We start from the raw sequence: 15,000 nt of genomic DNA, 5'->3' as shown, positions 1-15,000 counted from the left end.
GTTGCCGTACACTCATTGATATGCTAATTCTCTCTGCCCCCTCCCTCTCTCCGTCCCCGCCCCCCCTCTCTATATTTAAGGGACCGTCACAGAAACGACCCCTCTCTTTGTGCCGATTTGTGTCCTCTCTCTGTGTGCCGTTGTGATGTCTGTCTGCTTGCATGTCTGTCTATAGTTTTCTAGTTAGATTTTTGTTGCTATTTCTTTTATACCTGATGATGATTGCTTGTTTTGCAATCGAAACGTCGTAATATGTTATTTTAATTTATTATTTTATTTTTAGACGTGACTTAACCGAAAAAAAACCAAAGGACAATGCACTATCAAAGTAATGAGGGCTCGGGGTGAGCATCTATATCATTAGACCTCCTTTGCCAGTACCAAAATATAATAATAGGGGTTTTTCCCCTTTTTTCTGGCAACAAAACTGAAACCTTTTTACGAGGATTCATGTCTGCATTAAACACAATACTTGCAGACAAAATGCAAACAAAACATACTTCTACTTTATTGTTTCTACAAAAAATGTTTTATAAACAAAATTCTTTTACACAAAATACCGCTATTTCAAATCTGGTTGTTACTTACGGCCCGCCCTGTATATATGCAGCAACTCAATGTATTAAACGTGCATAATACACGTCAAGACTGAAGGATTACCCCTGTTGCGGGAATTATTTTGGCAAGCCAACATCCTTCTATTCGTACGATCAAAGGACTATATGGTATAGTAATGTCGTACGATGGGGTAGGCGTAACCATGTACTCTCGTGGTAGTTCCTTACGCCGATAGTCCGTACTCCAAAAGCCAGCTTGGCAGGCTTCCGTAAAATATTGTCAGAAAATGAAGCCCCCCACGTGCGCATCCGTTGTTGTTGTCGTCGTTGTTGTTGTTGACTCACGGCCCTGGGCAAAATATTCTCTCGCGTCTCGATGTTTACATGTGAAGTGTAATTTCACTCGGCCCTGTTCACTGCGGTCTCCTCACAAGCAGCTCTTTCCCGATGGTTTCAGGTCTTGTGTTTTTGTTTTGTCTTACGAAAGAAAAAAACTATTGGGAATCTAATAACTCACGCAAGTTATTATTATTATTACGGTTTCGTTTACTATTGGGGAGCGGCGGCGGAGGAGTTATTCATGAAGTGGTTGACATTAGCGGTTAGCCAATTGGTGCTATGCAAACTCACTCGGTTAAGCCATCTTCAGCAAGAAGTGGAATCGACCGTGCATGCCTGAGCGTTAAATGGTTCTGTGCGCCTCCGTTTCTTTGCGGGGTTTGCAGTCAGGTTCTCAAGGACTGGAACACTTTGGGTTTGACATGTGTGATGAAATGTACACGTCATGTACGTTGAACTTCGTTCGCACCGTAAGTAGCCATCCGTGACAAAAGATACTTGAGAACACGCGCAGCCACAGAACACGAGTGCACAAAGTCGCGTCATTTACTCGGAAAAATAATATTTATTTTATAGAATGCTACATCTTTACACATACAGCTTTACTGTACCTTACACATTGGGGGCAGGGGGGGGGAGTCAAAGGGTGAAATGAACAATATTAATAAATGTATATGATCCAAATATACCGAAATAAAAAGTACAACTTTAGGGTCTGAAACCGAACAAAAATGTGGTCTCAAACCCAGTCTGATGTTCTGCCCCCCCCACACCCCCGAACAAGCGAAAGGCGGCGTTCTTCAAACGCACAGAGGGGACTTCAAGAGAGGGCTTTAAATGCCCAGCGTTACGCACTTGGGTCACCCGTGTACAGCATGTCAACGAATACACAGCGAACCTTTGAACAAGACATCCTGCTGTGCGCCGCCAATGTAACGTTTTACACGAGCCCTCGATTTTGTTAACGATTCCAACTGCACTGCATCGCAGCGTTTTCTTTTAAGTGGATAACATTTTTTGTACGTCCAATAAATGTCAATGTCTTGCTGTTGTTTTTTTAAAAAGGATCTTAATGACCGTTGTTTTGGTCAATGTTAATGTATTGCAATCGGGTCTACCGTTTACCGTAATTCACTCCATGAGTATAAGACCCCTTTCACCACCAATGTCACGCTCAGCGAGGTGACCACGTGGACTGCTGCACCTCCTCTCCCACCGTTTGTTCAGCATGCGAGCAGCAGCAGCATCATACCGTGCCGCTAATGCTCACCGAATTGCCAATTATGAAATGCATTCACGAGACGGCGAGCTTCGATTGCCCGTTGCGTCACACTGAATGTCAACATCAGGCGAAGCAATGGAGTAGAGAAGCAACTTTACGTCCCACTGTTACGGAGGGAAATTTTTTGCACCCATATCACCATGGACGCAATTTAACGGGGCCTAATTTTTCCGATGATGACGACGATGCATTATTAATTTACCCGATTAACCCAATTTCAAACACATGTGCTGTGGCTGTTAATGAAACATTATTGGGGAAATTCACTCCGGGGCGTAATTGTGAGAGAAAGATAAAGATCCAGAATCCGCATTAAGTAGGAGCGGTTACACCGGCTTCACGAAATAAGTCCATTCGTGGCAACGCAGTCTTAAAACTTAGCTTTGCCAATCGCTACCGGTGGTGCCTTATATGCGTGTAAAATTAGTTTAAAACCGTTTAATAATTTATTGAATCATGAGAATATGAGCAAGAAATACTGCATTTACATTACTGGTGAGAGAGAGAGGTGGGGGTGGGGGGAGTTGCACTTTTCAGTGATACAAAAAAATCCTTTACACAATGCATCGATTCCACATAGCGTCTTAAATTACAAGTCATCTATACACACATGTACAATAAGGGGCGGCAGAGGGCAATTTGCGATTTTTTTTCTGTCGTCTTAAGTAGTGGCTGAAAAATCCTAGCAAAACAATACATAATGGAAACACTGCCATGTTGCAAACAACACGCGGTCCAAAAAAGTAGCTATAGCTGCCTCAACACATTCTGTACAATGCGTGTGAAATGGCGGCGCTGTACATTGGATATACACAACAAAAATAACTTAGCTCACACGACAGTATTCCTGGCTGCTGCTTCAGCGTCTTTTTACTTTGCAGAAAGTACGTGGCCGTTTAAAATGATGTACACACACACACACGTACGCACGCACGCACACACGCAAGCGTAGACTTTGTACAAACAAGAGCTTAAAATCATTGCGAATTCGCTTTTCGGCGCGAACATGGTCAGCGTTCAATATTTTCGGGCACTGTGACAAAAGTCAAGCACAGGGCTCTAGTACGGTCATTACGTCTGTCGAACCCTACTCGTGTGTAGGGAACGGACCGATTCTTCCAAATGGATTACACGGTTGTGTCTGAAAGTTGTTCAATTGCTTGCTGTAATTGATTTTCACTGGGTGTGTATCGTGGCCGTGTGGTCAGAAAATTCTGAGTTTGTCAATTTGTTTTTCCGATCCACTTTTGGTAAAGTATCGTCCGATGTTGTCGTGTGCGGGCCCCCTCTGCGAGACCGCATCTCTCCTGCTTCATGCTTCTGCGTATTCCACGCCGTCTCGCCCCGAGCAGCCTGTTCAAGCGTTACACATTTTGATTCAAACTTTTTTTTAAAAATTATGAATGAAACAAATGCATTCCCGTTGTGTATAAAAGCTGGGCATATTGGAATTTGATTTGAGTATAGCATTGAATTAATTTGATGGAATAAAATGGCAAGCAACAGCAGGCTGGAGTGCTTTGTGTAAACCCAACAATGAGTAGCAACATTCCGATTCATCTTCAGAGGAAAGTTTTCAATATATGCATATTTCCTGCTCTGACATGGATCAACTTGGGACATTGATAAAATGTAACAAAAACGAAGAAGAGACAGAAAGATGGGAGCAATGATACGAGCTAATGCTCAGGAGTGAGATAGACAATGGCATCGCAAGATCATGAAGAATGGCATCGCAAGATCATGAAGAATGGCAACCGCGTGGGGTCACCTTCATTCAGCAGTGGAATGATCATGGCTGTTGGGTGGTGACAGTTGTGCCATTACAGGAATTTGTGTGGCGAGCCACTTACGATGGGCTTGTGGGTTTGCGTTGCATCGCAAACGCGGAAACTGGCCAACTTGAAAAATAAAACACGCGGAGGCGGCGGGCGCGTGAACTCAAAAAAGCCCTCGGCTCACCAAGGCGATGGACACATCGAGGTACTCGCCGGAACCACACAGTACATGTGTCAGTGGGGTCAGCCATTGCAGACACACAAACAGCCGTGATAGACCCAGCGAGAACAAGCAAGAGAGAAGATGCAGGCAGACGGGAGAGGGGGGGGGGCTTTCACTGCTCTCTTTGAAATCAATCTTGTGGCTCGAGATGCATGCAGCCTTCCGAGGCTACCGCTGCTGCCTGGCGCGGCTACGGGCACGACACCGCACAGGTTAAAATTCCACTCAGAAAGATGCAGTTCCCTACTCGGCCCTCTCGGTGGCCAATCGGCTGCAACATGAACCAGCTTCAGAGTTGAATATTACCCCCCGCCCCCCCCCTCGCTCCCCCGGGGCCCCGCCCAATTAATTAATTTAACCCTTCACGCACACGTATTTACCAATTATGCGGCCAATCTCAAATTTGTTTCCGTTTAAAGAGCTTGCTTACAAATGGCCAGAGGAAGGGAGTCCTACGAGACACGGCTGCCACAAAAAAAATGAAAATTATTTCACGTGCAACTGAATGACCAGAGATTACCCCGGTTTAATAGCCAGTTTACGGCAATGCCTAAAAGCAGGCAAAGCCGCACACAATCCAGTGTAATTAAAACATAATCGGCATTTAACGGCTTAAAAATTCGAAGACTAAATGTACAGAGGGCCGGATAAAGTATAGTTTTACTCTAGGAACACCACACTGACTTTCACATCTATGACAAACAAAAAAAACAACGAATCTGGCAGTCACACACATGAAAAAAAAATAATAAAAAATATAACAATAAACATCAAGCCTGTACAGGTTTAGTTGAATCAAACCCTGTTAGTCAGTGTTCGGTTTAACCCCATAGTATCATCCGATAAAAGCTTACACAGCTTATGTAAACAGTTTCTCATTTCACATGCTTAAAAAAACAAAACATCGTGTTTAAACATTTTCTCCCACACGCGCCACACACACACGCGCGCGCACGCACGCACAATGTCTCATACAGTTTTGATCCATTTTTGCATAACAGTCTCAAACATTACGCACCGATGCAACGGCAGATACTGAAAAGGAAGCCTTAAAACAAGCACCGTATTGCCTCTCTTCTTGAGAATGTCATTAAATTAAGCTCAACCTTTGTTTTTCCTCCATGGCCCGTGGCCAATGTGCCCTTTGCAGTGTGGCGGACATTAGTTTCAAAAACACGTTAATCTTCCTCGTTCATCCCAGTCGTATTTAGCAGCAGAGGGAGCATTTTATTTTTACATCTTCTTCCTTCTCCACACCCCCCTCCCCTCCTCCCAAGTCACAGATGTTCCGTTCCGCAAACGTCTTTCTCGAAAACAAAATGTACCGCCGTCTTCCAGCGTTCCGGCGCCTCTCGCTTTCGTCTTGAGCAGCAAACAGCGGAAACTTGAGACGGAACCTCTACGAGAAAAGTCTCCTCTCGCCTACGACGTCGTCGTCGTCGCCGCCGCCGCCGCCGCCCGCCCATCAACGCGACCGCGAGCGGAGAAAACCGCCGGTCGTCTCTCAGGGGGGGCGTGGGGGTGCACACGGGCACGGACGAGGGGCTCCGGGGGGGGGGGGCAAACTGTATCGCGCCCACGTTCGTTCCTCTCGGCCGGACGGACGCTGGTGTGGGACGGATGGACCCGCGGTCATGGGCCTGCCACTCCTCCCACCACCCCCTCCCCCACCCCCCGCGGGGGGGCTCCGTGCCGCTGGTGGCGCTTTTCTTTAGTCGACCTTCTCCACCTTGCCGATGATCTTCTCCTCGAAGACGGGAAGAACGGCGCTGTCCTCCCGCACCTCCTCGAAGACGACTCCGCACTCGAACTCGTCGCTTGCTTTTTTGAAGTAATACCTGCCGGACAGAGAGGAAGAGGCCAGCTTAAGAAGGTGAACTCCTCCTCTTACAGGCGCACTCGACCGCAGCTGCTTCTGCAGCGGCATTAAGAGGTCGGGAGCCATTGACGGCGGACAGCAACAATAAGCACTGAGCATCAGACCGAAGTTTCAGCAGTGGATACAGAAATAGCAATTCAAGCAGGCAAACCGAGCGGTGCTCATCCGTATGGCCCTGAGGAGCCAGTGGCGCAAATTCCACAATCCCATCTCCAAGGGATGCCAACTTCCCAACCTGCTGACCTCCAACAAAGTGGAACTCCATTGGAACCTCATTTGCCAGAAGAAAAAATATGATATTTGTTTTTTTATCCTTTTATCTGGCAACAAAACTGAGTTATAATTCTGATAATGTATGTAGTGCATACATTATCAGAGTTATGTTTTTGTTTGCATTATGACTGCAGGTATTGTGGTCTATGCAAACATGACTCCTTGTAAAAAAGGTGTCAGTTTTGTTGCCAGATAAAAGGGTAAAAAACCAATTATAAAAGTGGAACTCGTTTTTATCTACCTCGGAGGGATGAGAGGCCACTTAAATAACCTGACAAGGATTTCAACTTTAGAACGAGTTTCAAGCATTCTACCGCACAGCCACTCAGCCGGACATAGGATGGACACGATCCGTTTCTTAAAGTTTGTGAAGTGAAGGTTGGTGTGCAGATTTCCACTCGTAGAAACTGGCACATATTGAACGAGAATGAGTGTTATTTTTTTACGGAACAATGACATTGTTTGGGTGTACTTGAGACCTTCAAAGAATACATATTTTTGCATGAGAAGGTGTGGAGTTCACCAACTTTTAAGGCTTATTATAACAAAGCCCCCTGTGCTACCTAGCGCCACATTTTTAATCAATGAGAGTACCTCAACTTGATTTCCATTGTAGCTCAATTTTACCATTCCAGAATGGGCTTATCGGCAGCTTATCATAATTTAAAGTAATCACACATGCACCTATTAAACGCAAAACTCAACGAATGCCACTCACGATAACTCGAATGGAAATGTTCAAAGGGGACAGACATCAAACGGTAGAGCCCAGTCACACATTTCTTGTCAATTTGCCTTCTCCAGTGCCCAGTGCCCCTTCGGTTACAAATCTGTTCCTGCGCGCCAAGTTTAATGTCCGCTATGCAAACCGGCTAAAACGCGACGACGCTGCTTCAAGGTAAGCAACGCTGCACATTCCACCGTTGTGCAATCTGCTTATTCCACACACGCCTTTCATCCCTGTGAGATCCTGCGAGTGCAATGAGCAAATATGGCACCCAACTTCACAGGTTCTCTATTTGAAAGCGAAAGGCATGCTCGTCGAAGGGAAGCGGAAAGGAGAAACGAGAGTTTATAAGAAGCCGATGTGTAAATGCACTCGTTTTGTACATACGATGAACTTCTTTCGCACCGCACGTAGCTGACCGTACCAATCGGACGTGTGGGGGAAGGACAAACACAAAAAGCAGTTCTAAAGAAATGAGTTTTCCATCTTGATTGCAAAGGGCATAGCTCCAGTGGCTTCCTAATATCGGAAGGGAGAGCACTTTTCATCAATGCCCCTCCTAGACATTTCACTGTCTGTGGGCTCTCTTTTTCGCCGAGTGCCAAATCCTCCCAAGGTTCCCGGCCGCATCCCCTTCTCGAGGAGGCGGGATACAATTTTCTTTTTTTTTTAAAGAGAGAGAAAACAAAACACTCCGGCGACAACAAGCGGGGCCCTGTCCCCGCGTGGACAAACGCATCTTGGGGGAGAATTAACGGCGATCAAAAGCGGCAAACCTCATGAATAATGAACCGGGCTCGCTCGGTATCAATGGACGGCAAACAATCGAGCGGTACACACACTGCGACACTTCAGCGGGAGGCTAGCGGAGGCTGCGGCATGCAGACGCAGGCTGTCGCAGCTTTGGCCAGGGCTCAACACCTGCCGACGGTTCTCAATCCCCCCCTCCCTCCGCCTCCTTTTGTGCAACGCGTCGTACATTTAATAGCACAGCGAGTGCCGACTAACCCCCTTTCCACGGCCAAATCGCGGGACCCGCCCAGCACTGGCTGTAAATTCTCGGCGCGTCTCGCCCACTCGCCCGCCCAAAACTCTCTCCCCTGCCTTCGGCATGACGGGGTGGGTGGGTGGGGGGCGGCGGTGAGGAAAGGAGGGAGTGGATGGAGGGTGGGTGGGGAGATGCCAGGAAATGAAAGAGATGCTTTTGATGGTGCGCGCCCGTGGCGGAGGATCTGTAATTTTCTGGCGACGGAGCGAGGGCTCGGCTGCGCGAGCGACCAAATGCGCAGCAAAACACAAATTAAACCAGCGACCTGCGCCGCTCGGTGGCGATGCGTCACACGCACCTGCCGCCGGCGGTGGAAGCAACGTAGATTGCTGCGATTTCTGTGCGTGCGTGCGTGCGCGTTCCCAGAGGTTGGCGCACTGCACTCCGAGCTTTCAGCGATCTTGGCCCGGTCCGATTCTGTCTGTGTGGCGAGTGGTATGTGAAGGTTATCCAAGGCCTTCCCTCTAGGCTTGTACAGCCTTACCCAAGTGTCTGGAGCGGCGTGCCAACACCAGCGGTGCAAAGGCAAGACATGGTGGTGCTGGCCTCACCACCCCCTCTCGTGTGTCAAGGCTGGCCTCTCTTGCTACCTCTACCAAGGAATATTTGCCAAATGACGCTCTCCGATTAAGGGAACAAGACAAATTGTGCACATCGTTCCAAGGATATGATCCATTAATTCTAGATTTGAAGCTTTCGTGACTGCAAGGATTAATATTCGTAGGTTTTTTCGGTAAAGTCACGTAGGTAAAAAATTTAAATTAATAAAAGTAAAATAAAAATCACGACGTTTCGGAGGCAACACAAGCTGCCACCGAAACGTCGTGATTTTTATTTTATTTTTATTTTACTTTTATTAATTTTAATTTTTTACCTACGTGACTTTACCGAAAAAACCTAAGGATATGATACATGTTTTTTGTTTTGCAATTTTAACCAAGGACAGCTTTGCACGCACCCACATCTTCTTACAGGCGATGTCTCGCCGGTAAGAGATTTGTGCCCAAAAGTCGTGCACTACTTGAGAAAATTGGCACAAGACGGAAGAAAGTGTAAAGCAAAATGACGAAATGTGCAGTGGACACATACGTGCTATCTGCCCATGGATCGTGATGATGATGATGATCACACAAATGTCGGGAAGCACTGAATCACAAGTCCTCATCTCACAATCAAAACGTCTTCAATACAAGTTTTGGTCAGACGCAGACTCAGCCCATCATGCCTCCCGCGCTGATTCCGTTGATACGAGTACCACTTTGTGGATCGTCCTATGGGCTTGCCTGGCTCTCATCATGGGCAATGAGGAATTTCCCCCACTGGCTCAGAACTGCCAAATGAGATGAGCGCCGTCCCATCGCTCACTTGGACACGGAGATTACTTCTGACTTGGGTGCAGTATTCCCCCCTCGTTGTTCATCAACTTGCTGTCCTCAATTTTGGCTCAACGCGAATCGCATTTGGAACTCTACACGGCTGCACCGAGAGAGCGATGAGATCAAATGACGAGAGAGATTGTGACGCGAGAAAGGAACTAAATAAAGTGATGAGCTAAAGTGATGATGCACAGCATCATAAAATATTTGATAAGTTAATTTACCAACTATTATTTAATACTTTCAGATTTATTTGTATTTACTTTTAATTTATCATAACCAATTTTTTTGTGTTATGATCATTTCCATGTATTAAATAGCTGATTTATGTATTTATTAAAGTTAATTCGTAAAAAAAACAAGTTTTCGTCGGCCAATATCATCATCCGCGAAATTTGCTATTCGTGAGCATCTCCGGCACGTATCCCTTGCGAATAACGAGGGAACACCGTAATGTTATATTCATAGGTTTTTTCGGTAAAGTCACGTAGGTAAAAAATTAAAATTAATAAAAGTAAAATAAAAATAAAAATCACGACGTTTCGGAGGCAACACAAGCTTCCGTCTTCAGGTGGAACCGTCACAGCCCGACATGATGAATATGAATCCTTGCAGTCACGAAAGCTTCAAATCTAGACCGTAATGTTACCGTTCGATTTAATAGACATTGCGGTGTCCCTCGCAGTCGTAAAATTCCGCCTAATGCGCTTCAGCTGCTACCGAGTCGCGAGTGTGCGAGAGCGCGGGTGCTTCCGCCGCGTGTTTGCTGCCTAAAATAAATAAACAAACCACGAAGCAGGCGTACGTAGGAGAAAGAAAAAAAGTTCACTTGCAAAGGTCACCATGTAGTCGAGATGAAACGACAGGTGTGTAAGAATAGGAAGTGAGGCAAAGAAGAGACTGTGGCGGATGTATTTCCAGGTGCTGAACAAAGATCAAACGTCGAAGCTGCCCGGATTCCAAACATTTCTGGGTGTACGAGTTGTATGTGTGTGTACGTGTGCGCTCGTGTGTGCGCGCGTGTGTCAACGAGCGCATTTAGGTGTGTACGTGCCTGGCAAATTCTAGTTATGCATCTACAAAACAATTGTTTAAAAATGCACAATCGACTAGGGGTAGGGGGGGTGGGCTGGTAAGAAGTAGGGGCTTGGAGGATAAAAGAAGACCGGGCTTAAAGAGAGAGAGAGAGAGAGAAAAAACTGAAAGAAGGAAAAAAAAAATCTGTAAAATGCCGGATTATCTGCTGGTATAGCAAACCCGTTTACACGGGGACGTGCACAATGAGGCCTCTTGTTGTGAGAGCACCAAGGTCACAAGCACAAATCAAAGAGCGTAGACACAACAGTGCGAGTTATGAATCTTTTAAAACAAGAGATAAAGCAGCACAAGGCAGCGTACACAAAGAGAGGCAGAAAAGAAAAGGGAGCGGGGACCCAAAAAAAAATTCCACGCGCCCCTGCTTAACAAAGTTTAAGCTCGCGCTTATCTGCGGCTTTATCTAGAGTTAAGTTTATGTAATGCAGCGAGACTCCGCAACGTCGAGCGTACAACCGAGACAACGCCAAAGTTCCGCGCTTACGAATTAATTACACGTCGTAGTTGCAAAAAAAAAGAAACTTTACTTACGAACTAGCCACTCTGCTTTACAGTGCGACGGTGGTGAGATGTTGACTACCTCGCCAAGTATACAGGAGGTCGTGGGGGGTTCAATCCCGACCCCGACGCCTGGAAATTTGGAATTTGCATGTCTCTCCCCGTAGTCAAGTATATTTTTCTCCAGGTCCTCCAGTTTTTTCCTCCACATTAAGAGTATTTGCCTGCTCTAAATTTCCACGCGATAAGCCACTTCGTTGAGCTATCATGTGTGGCAAGGGTCACTTCTGAAAAAGAGCTGTATAGCTCAGTGGGCCTTACCAGGTAAAATAAAAATAGTTGAGTAGATAGTAATTGATATCCCCCTCCACCCTTCTGCCTCTTTCAAAAAATACAAAACTCGACCACTGATAAGGAATCTGCCGCACAATCCTGCAGGAAACCCAAAGCAAATGCACCCAAAAAAGCTCGGCCTGCGATATTCCAACCATCACAGAGGCGTGGCATCGCGTGGGCCCAATTGCCTGCAAAGGCCTCCAAAGCAAAATGACGGTGGTGACAAGAGGCACGGGACAGATGGACGTCAAGGGGACAGCGTTGCGTGGAAACGTGTGGGATGCAGCTGGCCAAATACAAAAAGGGCACCGGAGTTTTGAATGAGCGTCGCGTATAGTTCAAAAATGCAAGAACCCAGGCTCTCGACTTATGCTTCCGACTACAGGGCTGGGGGGGAGGGTTGCACACTCCACACTTCAGCAGCTGTTTCCACCAAGTGCATTTCACGTACAGACTGTGCGTTAATCCACCACTGGAGAGTGAGTGGGGGTGCGGGGGCGGTTATTTGACGAGACTTCACCAAGCATGGACGGTGCAGGTTCCAGTGTAAAATCATACGTCGACAGAATTTCAAGCACTCACGTCGTTTTCAATAATGTGTTTCCCTCGCTAGGTACCTTCCGTCACATGGGGACAGTCTAAATTCATAATTTCCAACTAAAATGATGTTCTACTCAATGGAGCACCACGCAAGCACTCACACCTCCATTGGCAGCCCTGAGCAAACAGTGGAAATTGCACATTACTATGGCAGGAGGAAATCTCAATACAGGAAAACAAACGCTGCGGACGTCCTGCAAAGCGACGCTCGTTATCGCCTCTGGGGGAGATGACGAGCCGAGTCGATCCCCCAACCCGGGACTTAAACGTGAACCCACAGCGCCACCCAGGCAGAAGGCAGACGGGAGGACAACTCCTCTCACGATGAAATTCCCAAGCGGCTGCGGCAAACGAATCCAGCGACTGCCAAGCGTTTCGACGGTGAGAGCGCGCCAAACACCGGGACAGGCAGCCAAGCCCGCCCGCCCGCCCGCCCGCCCAATAACCACGACGGAAAGCAAACGAAAAGCAACATCCGACAAAAACGCCGCCGCCGTGTTTCGAGGCCTGTTTACGTGGCACGCAGCAGCCATGAGAAAATCCCCTTCCGCCTGAGACACCTTTCATCCCAACCTTTCACCTGCTACTTACGCCGTGCGCACCGTAGCCTCAATCTACCTCCACATCTCGCCCGCCAGGTGCATCGGCGCCCGCAGAAAGCCGTGTTTTGCATAAGCCCTGTGCAAACAGCCACTACTACATGCTGCTGCTGCTGCTGCTGCTGCATGATTTCTGTAAATGATGCGGCGGTAAGAATAAAATCAACAAGACGCTGTCTTTGTACCACCTCGTAAGTTGTTCCCTAATCAGTGCTTCTGAATAACCTTCCTATTACCGATGCACACACACACACAGCAAAGAAACAGACAGATATCTCATAGAGGAAGTATAAACTGTCGATGGGCAATTGCTGTTAGCGAGTACCTCTTTGGCACAACACATGAGGACGTGGTGTGAACAGCACCGCGCCAACCTGCCTTCGTCTACCTAGCACTAGTGTTTAAACATTAGACCAGGTATTCGTTTAAAAGCTTTAGCTACTTGGGGGGATGCCCAGGCCCAGTTCAGATGATCAAAACTCATGATAGTGATGGCCATGATCGAAGGCCATTGGACAAACCAATAAAACACCTATCCCAAGTCGAGAAAAACACACAAAGGCACACTCAAACAAGCACACAGAGACATACATATACAAAGACACCCATCACAAAGACAAAGACCTCCCCTTTAGCCTTAACAGGCTTTTGGGGCAAGTGCTGTTAGCGAGCCCAATGAAGGTCACAGCACGGCACACGAGGGGGGTGGAAATTTTAGGACCGGTTCAGATAATCATCACTGGTGTTGGCGGGAATCAAACTCGGGCCGCTGGGTTCGTAGCGCAGGACGCGAACCACTCGCCACGCAGACACACGGTCACACGCCTATACACACAAGCACGGAGACACACCCATGTAGACACAGCAATTGCCACAACAGTCTGTATTGGCGAATTAACTAATTTGGTGATGCTCCGATGGCAGTGGTGCACAAGCACAATTATACACAAAAAAAAACTCACATCCGTCAATAGCATCATGTGCTATGAAGAGCCATTCCCTGAAACGTTATCTATTGTATACTTTTTTTTTCTTTCAAGGCAGTGTTATTGATGAATGCGTCGAGTTTTTTTGTTCGTTATTGTGGCCAATAGGCACTCACTAACAGCTTCCCCAACAGTCTCTATTGCCTGATAGGCGCTCGCTAACAAACAATCGCCCCAACAGTCTCTACTGGCACCCGGGCACACACTCCTCTCTGACACCCCCCCCCCGGGGTGCGTGCGTGGTGCCCCGTGTGGCCCCATGCTGGGCCCACCGTCCGTCTCGAAGCCCACCTGTAGTTGCCCTTCTTGGTGAGGAGCTCCTTGAACTGGCCGAGCGAGAGGACGCGCCCCTTCACCGTCGTGCGGTAGGGGATGGGCTCTCCGCAGAAGTAGTACGCCACCACGATGCTGATGCCGCCGGTGCCGCCGCCGCCGCCACCCTCCGCCGCCGTGCACGCCAACCCCGCGGCCTTCTTCACCGGCTTGCGGCTGTGGCGCACAGAGAGGGAACGGACACCCGAGAAGGAGATGTTAACTCTCTGCCTCGCGGTTACACGCACACCTGTAACATCGTTGGGTCGGAGTGTAATCAGCTGCTGTAAGAGTGCGATTGTTGGCTCACGCGCCGCTGCTGGCGGAAAGGGCCTCTACTAGAAGAAGCTCTCGAGAGACAGCCTCTCCAGGGGGCATCTTGGCCTACTCTTCCATGTTGGCCAGACATCGTGGAAGAAACGTAGGAAATGCCCACACTCTATTCCGCTACGCGCGAGCTGCCCGGCAGTATGACCGAGGACAGCAGTGGCAGCAGGGCCGCGTGGGTGGTTTAAGGGACGTCATTTCATTGGCCTGTGAGCATAATGGTGCTCAAGTAAACATAGGGTGCGCATCATCTCTCTGGGGGTTTGAGCGAGTGCTGCCGACTAAATGTTGGACAGCAAACAGACTCAGGTCAATGGATTCGTGGCGTAGTGCGCTAAGGACCGCACCATCGATGCTTTGAAGAACGAGGCGTAACCAGTTTTCAATTTAGTGGCGGGAAATTTGCAAACGCGAGATTATGCGTATGATGCCACAACACAATTAAACAATTCACAAAAGGGAAAGATTACGTTCACATACGTGGCATGAAACCAAAACCCGCTGGGATTGTGCAAAAACAGTCACTGCAAAATGTCAAATATTAACAACAGAAACATATTATCCAAATAAACATGGATTGCACCCGGGAGAGCACACCTGTGGGAGTAAACACGGTAATATTAGGTGCAGACATGACACAGCTAAATGCACCGCGTTTAATCTGCAAGGGGTGCAACGAAGGTCAAGGCACTTAACAAAAGCAGCATTGTTTGTCGGCTGTTTATGCGTAAACAGGACCCCTTGCCTTTCAAAGGCTCTCCGAAA

The 15,000-nt window shown here is 47.7% G+C and overlaps 1 protein-coding gene across 2 annotated transcripts in view; it reads right to left on the bottom strand.

Moving 5' to 3' along the window:
* Positions 1-3,409: 3,409 nt before the first annotated feature.
* The window catches only part of LOC144944585 (axin-1-like), a 61,990-nt gene continuing 50,399 nt past the window's right edge, over positions 3,410-15,000 (bottom strand). Inside the window, exons 10-11 of one of the 2 annotated variants that reach the window (XM_078872865.1) lie at positions 13,888-14,085; positions 3,410-6,017 (exon numbers count right to left, since the gene is read on the bottom strand). In XM_078872865.1, coding sequence (XP_078728991.1) covers positions 5,457-6,017; positions 13,888-14,085 — 759 coding nt within the window. In that variant the 3' untranslated portion in view covers positions 3,410-5,456. The remainder of the gene's footprint in view (positions 6,018-13,887; positions 14,086-15,000) is intronic. The other variant, XM_078872866.1, reaches the window with a different exon arrangement.

Source organism: Lampetra fluviatilis, chromosome 35, assembly GCF_964198595.1.
Source record: "Lampetra fluviatilis chromosome 35, kcLamFluv1.1, whole genome shotgun sequence".
NCBI lineage: Eukaryota > Metazoa > Chordata > Hyperoartia > Petromyzontiformes > Petromyzontidae > Lampetra > Lampetra fluviatilis.
This window is presented reverse-complemented; position numbering and strand designations above follow the sequence as displayed.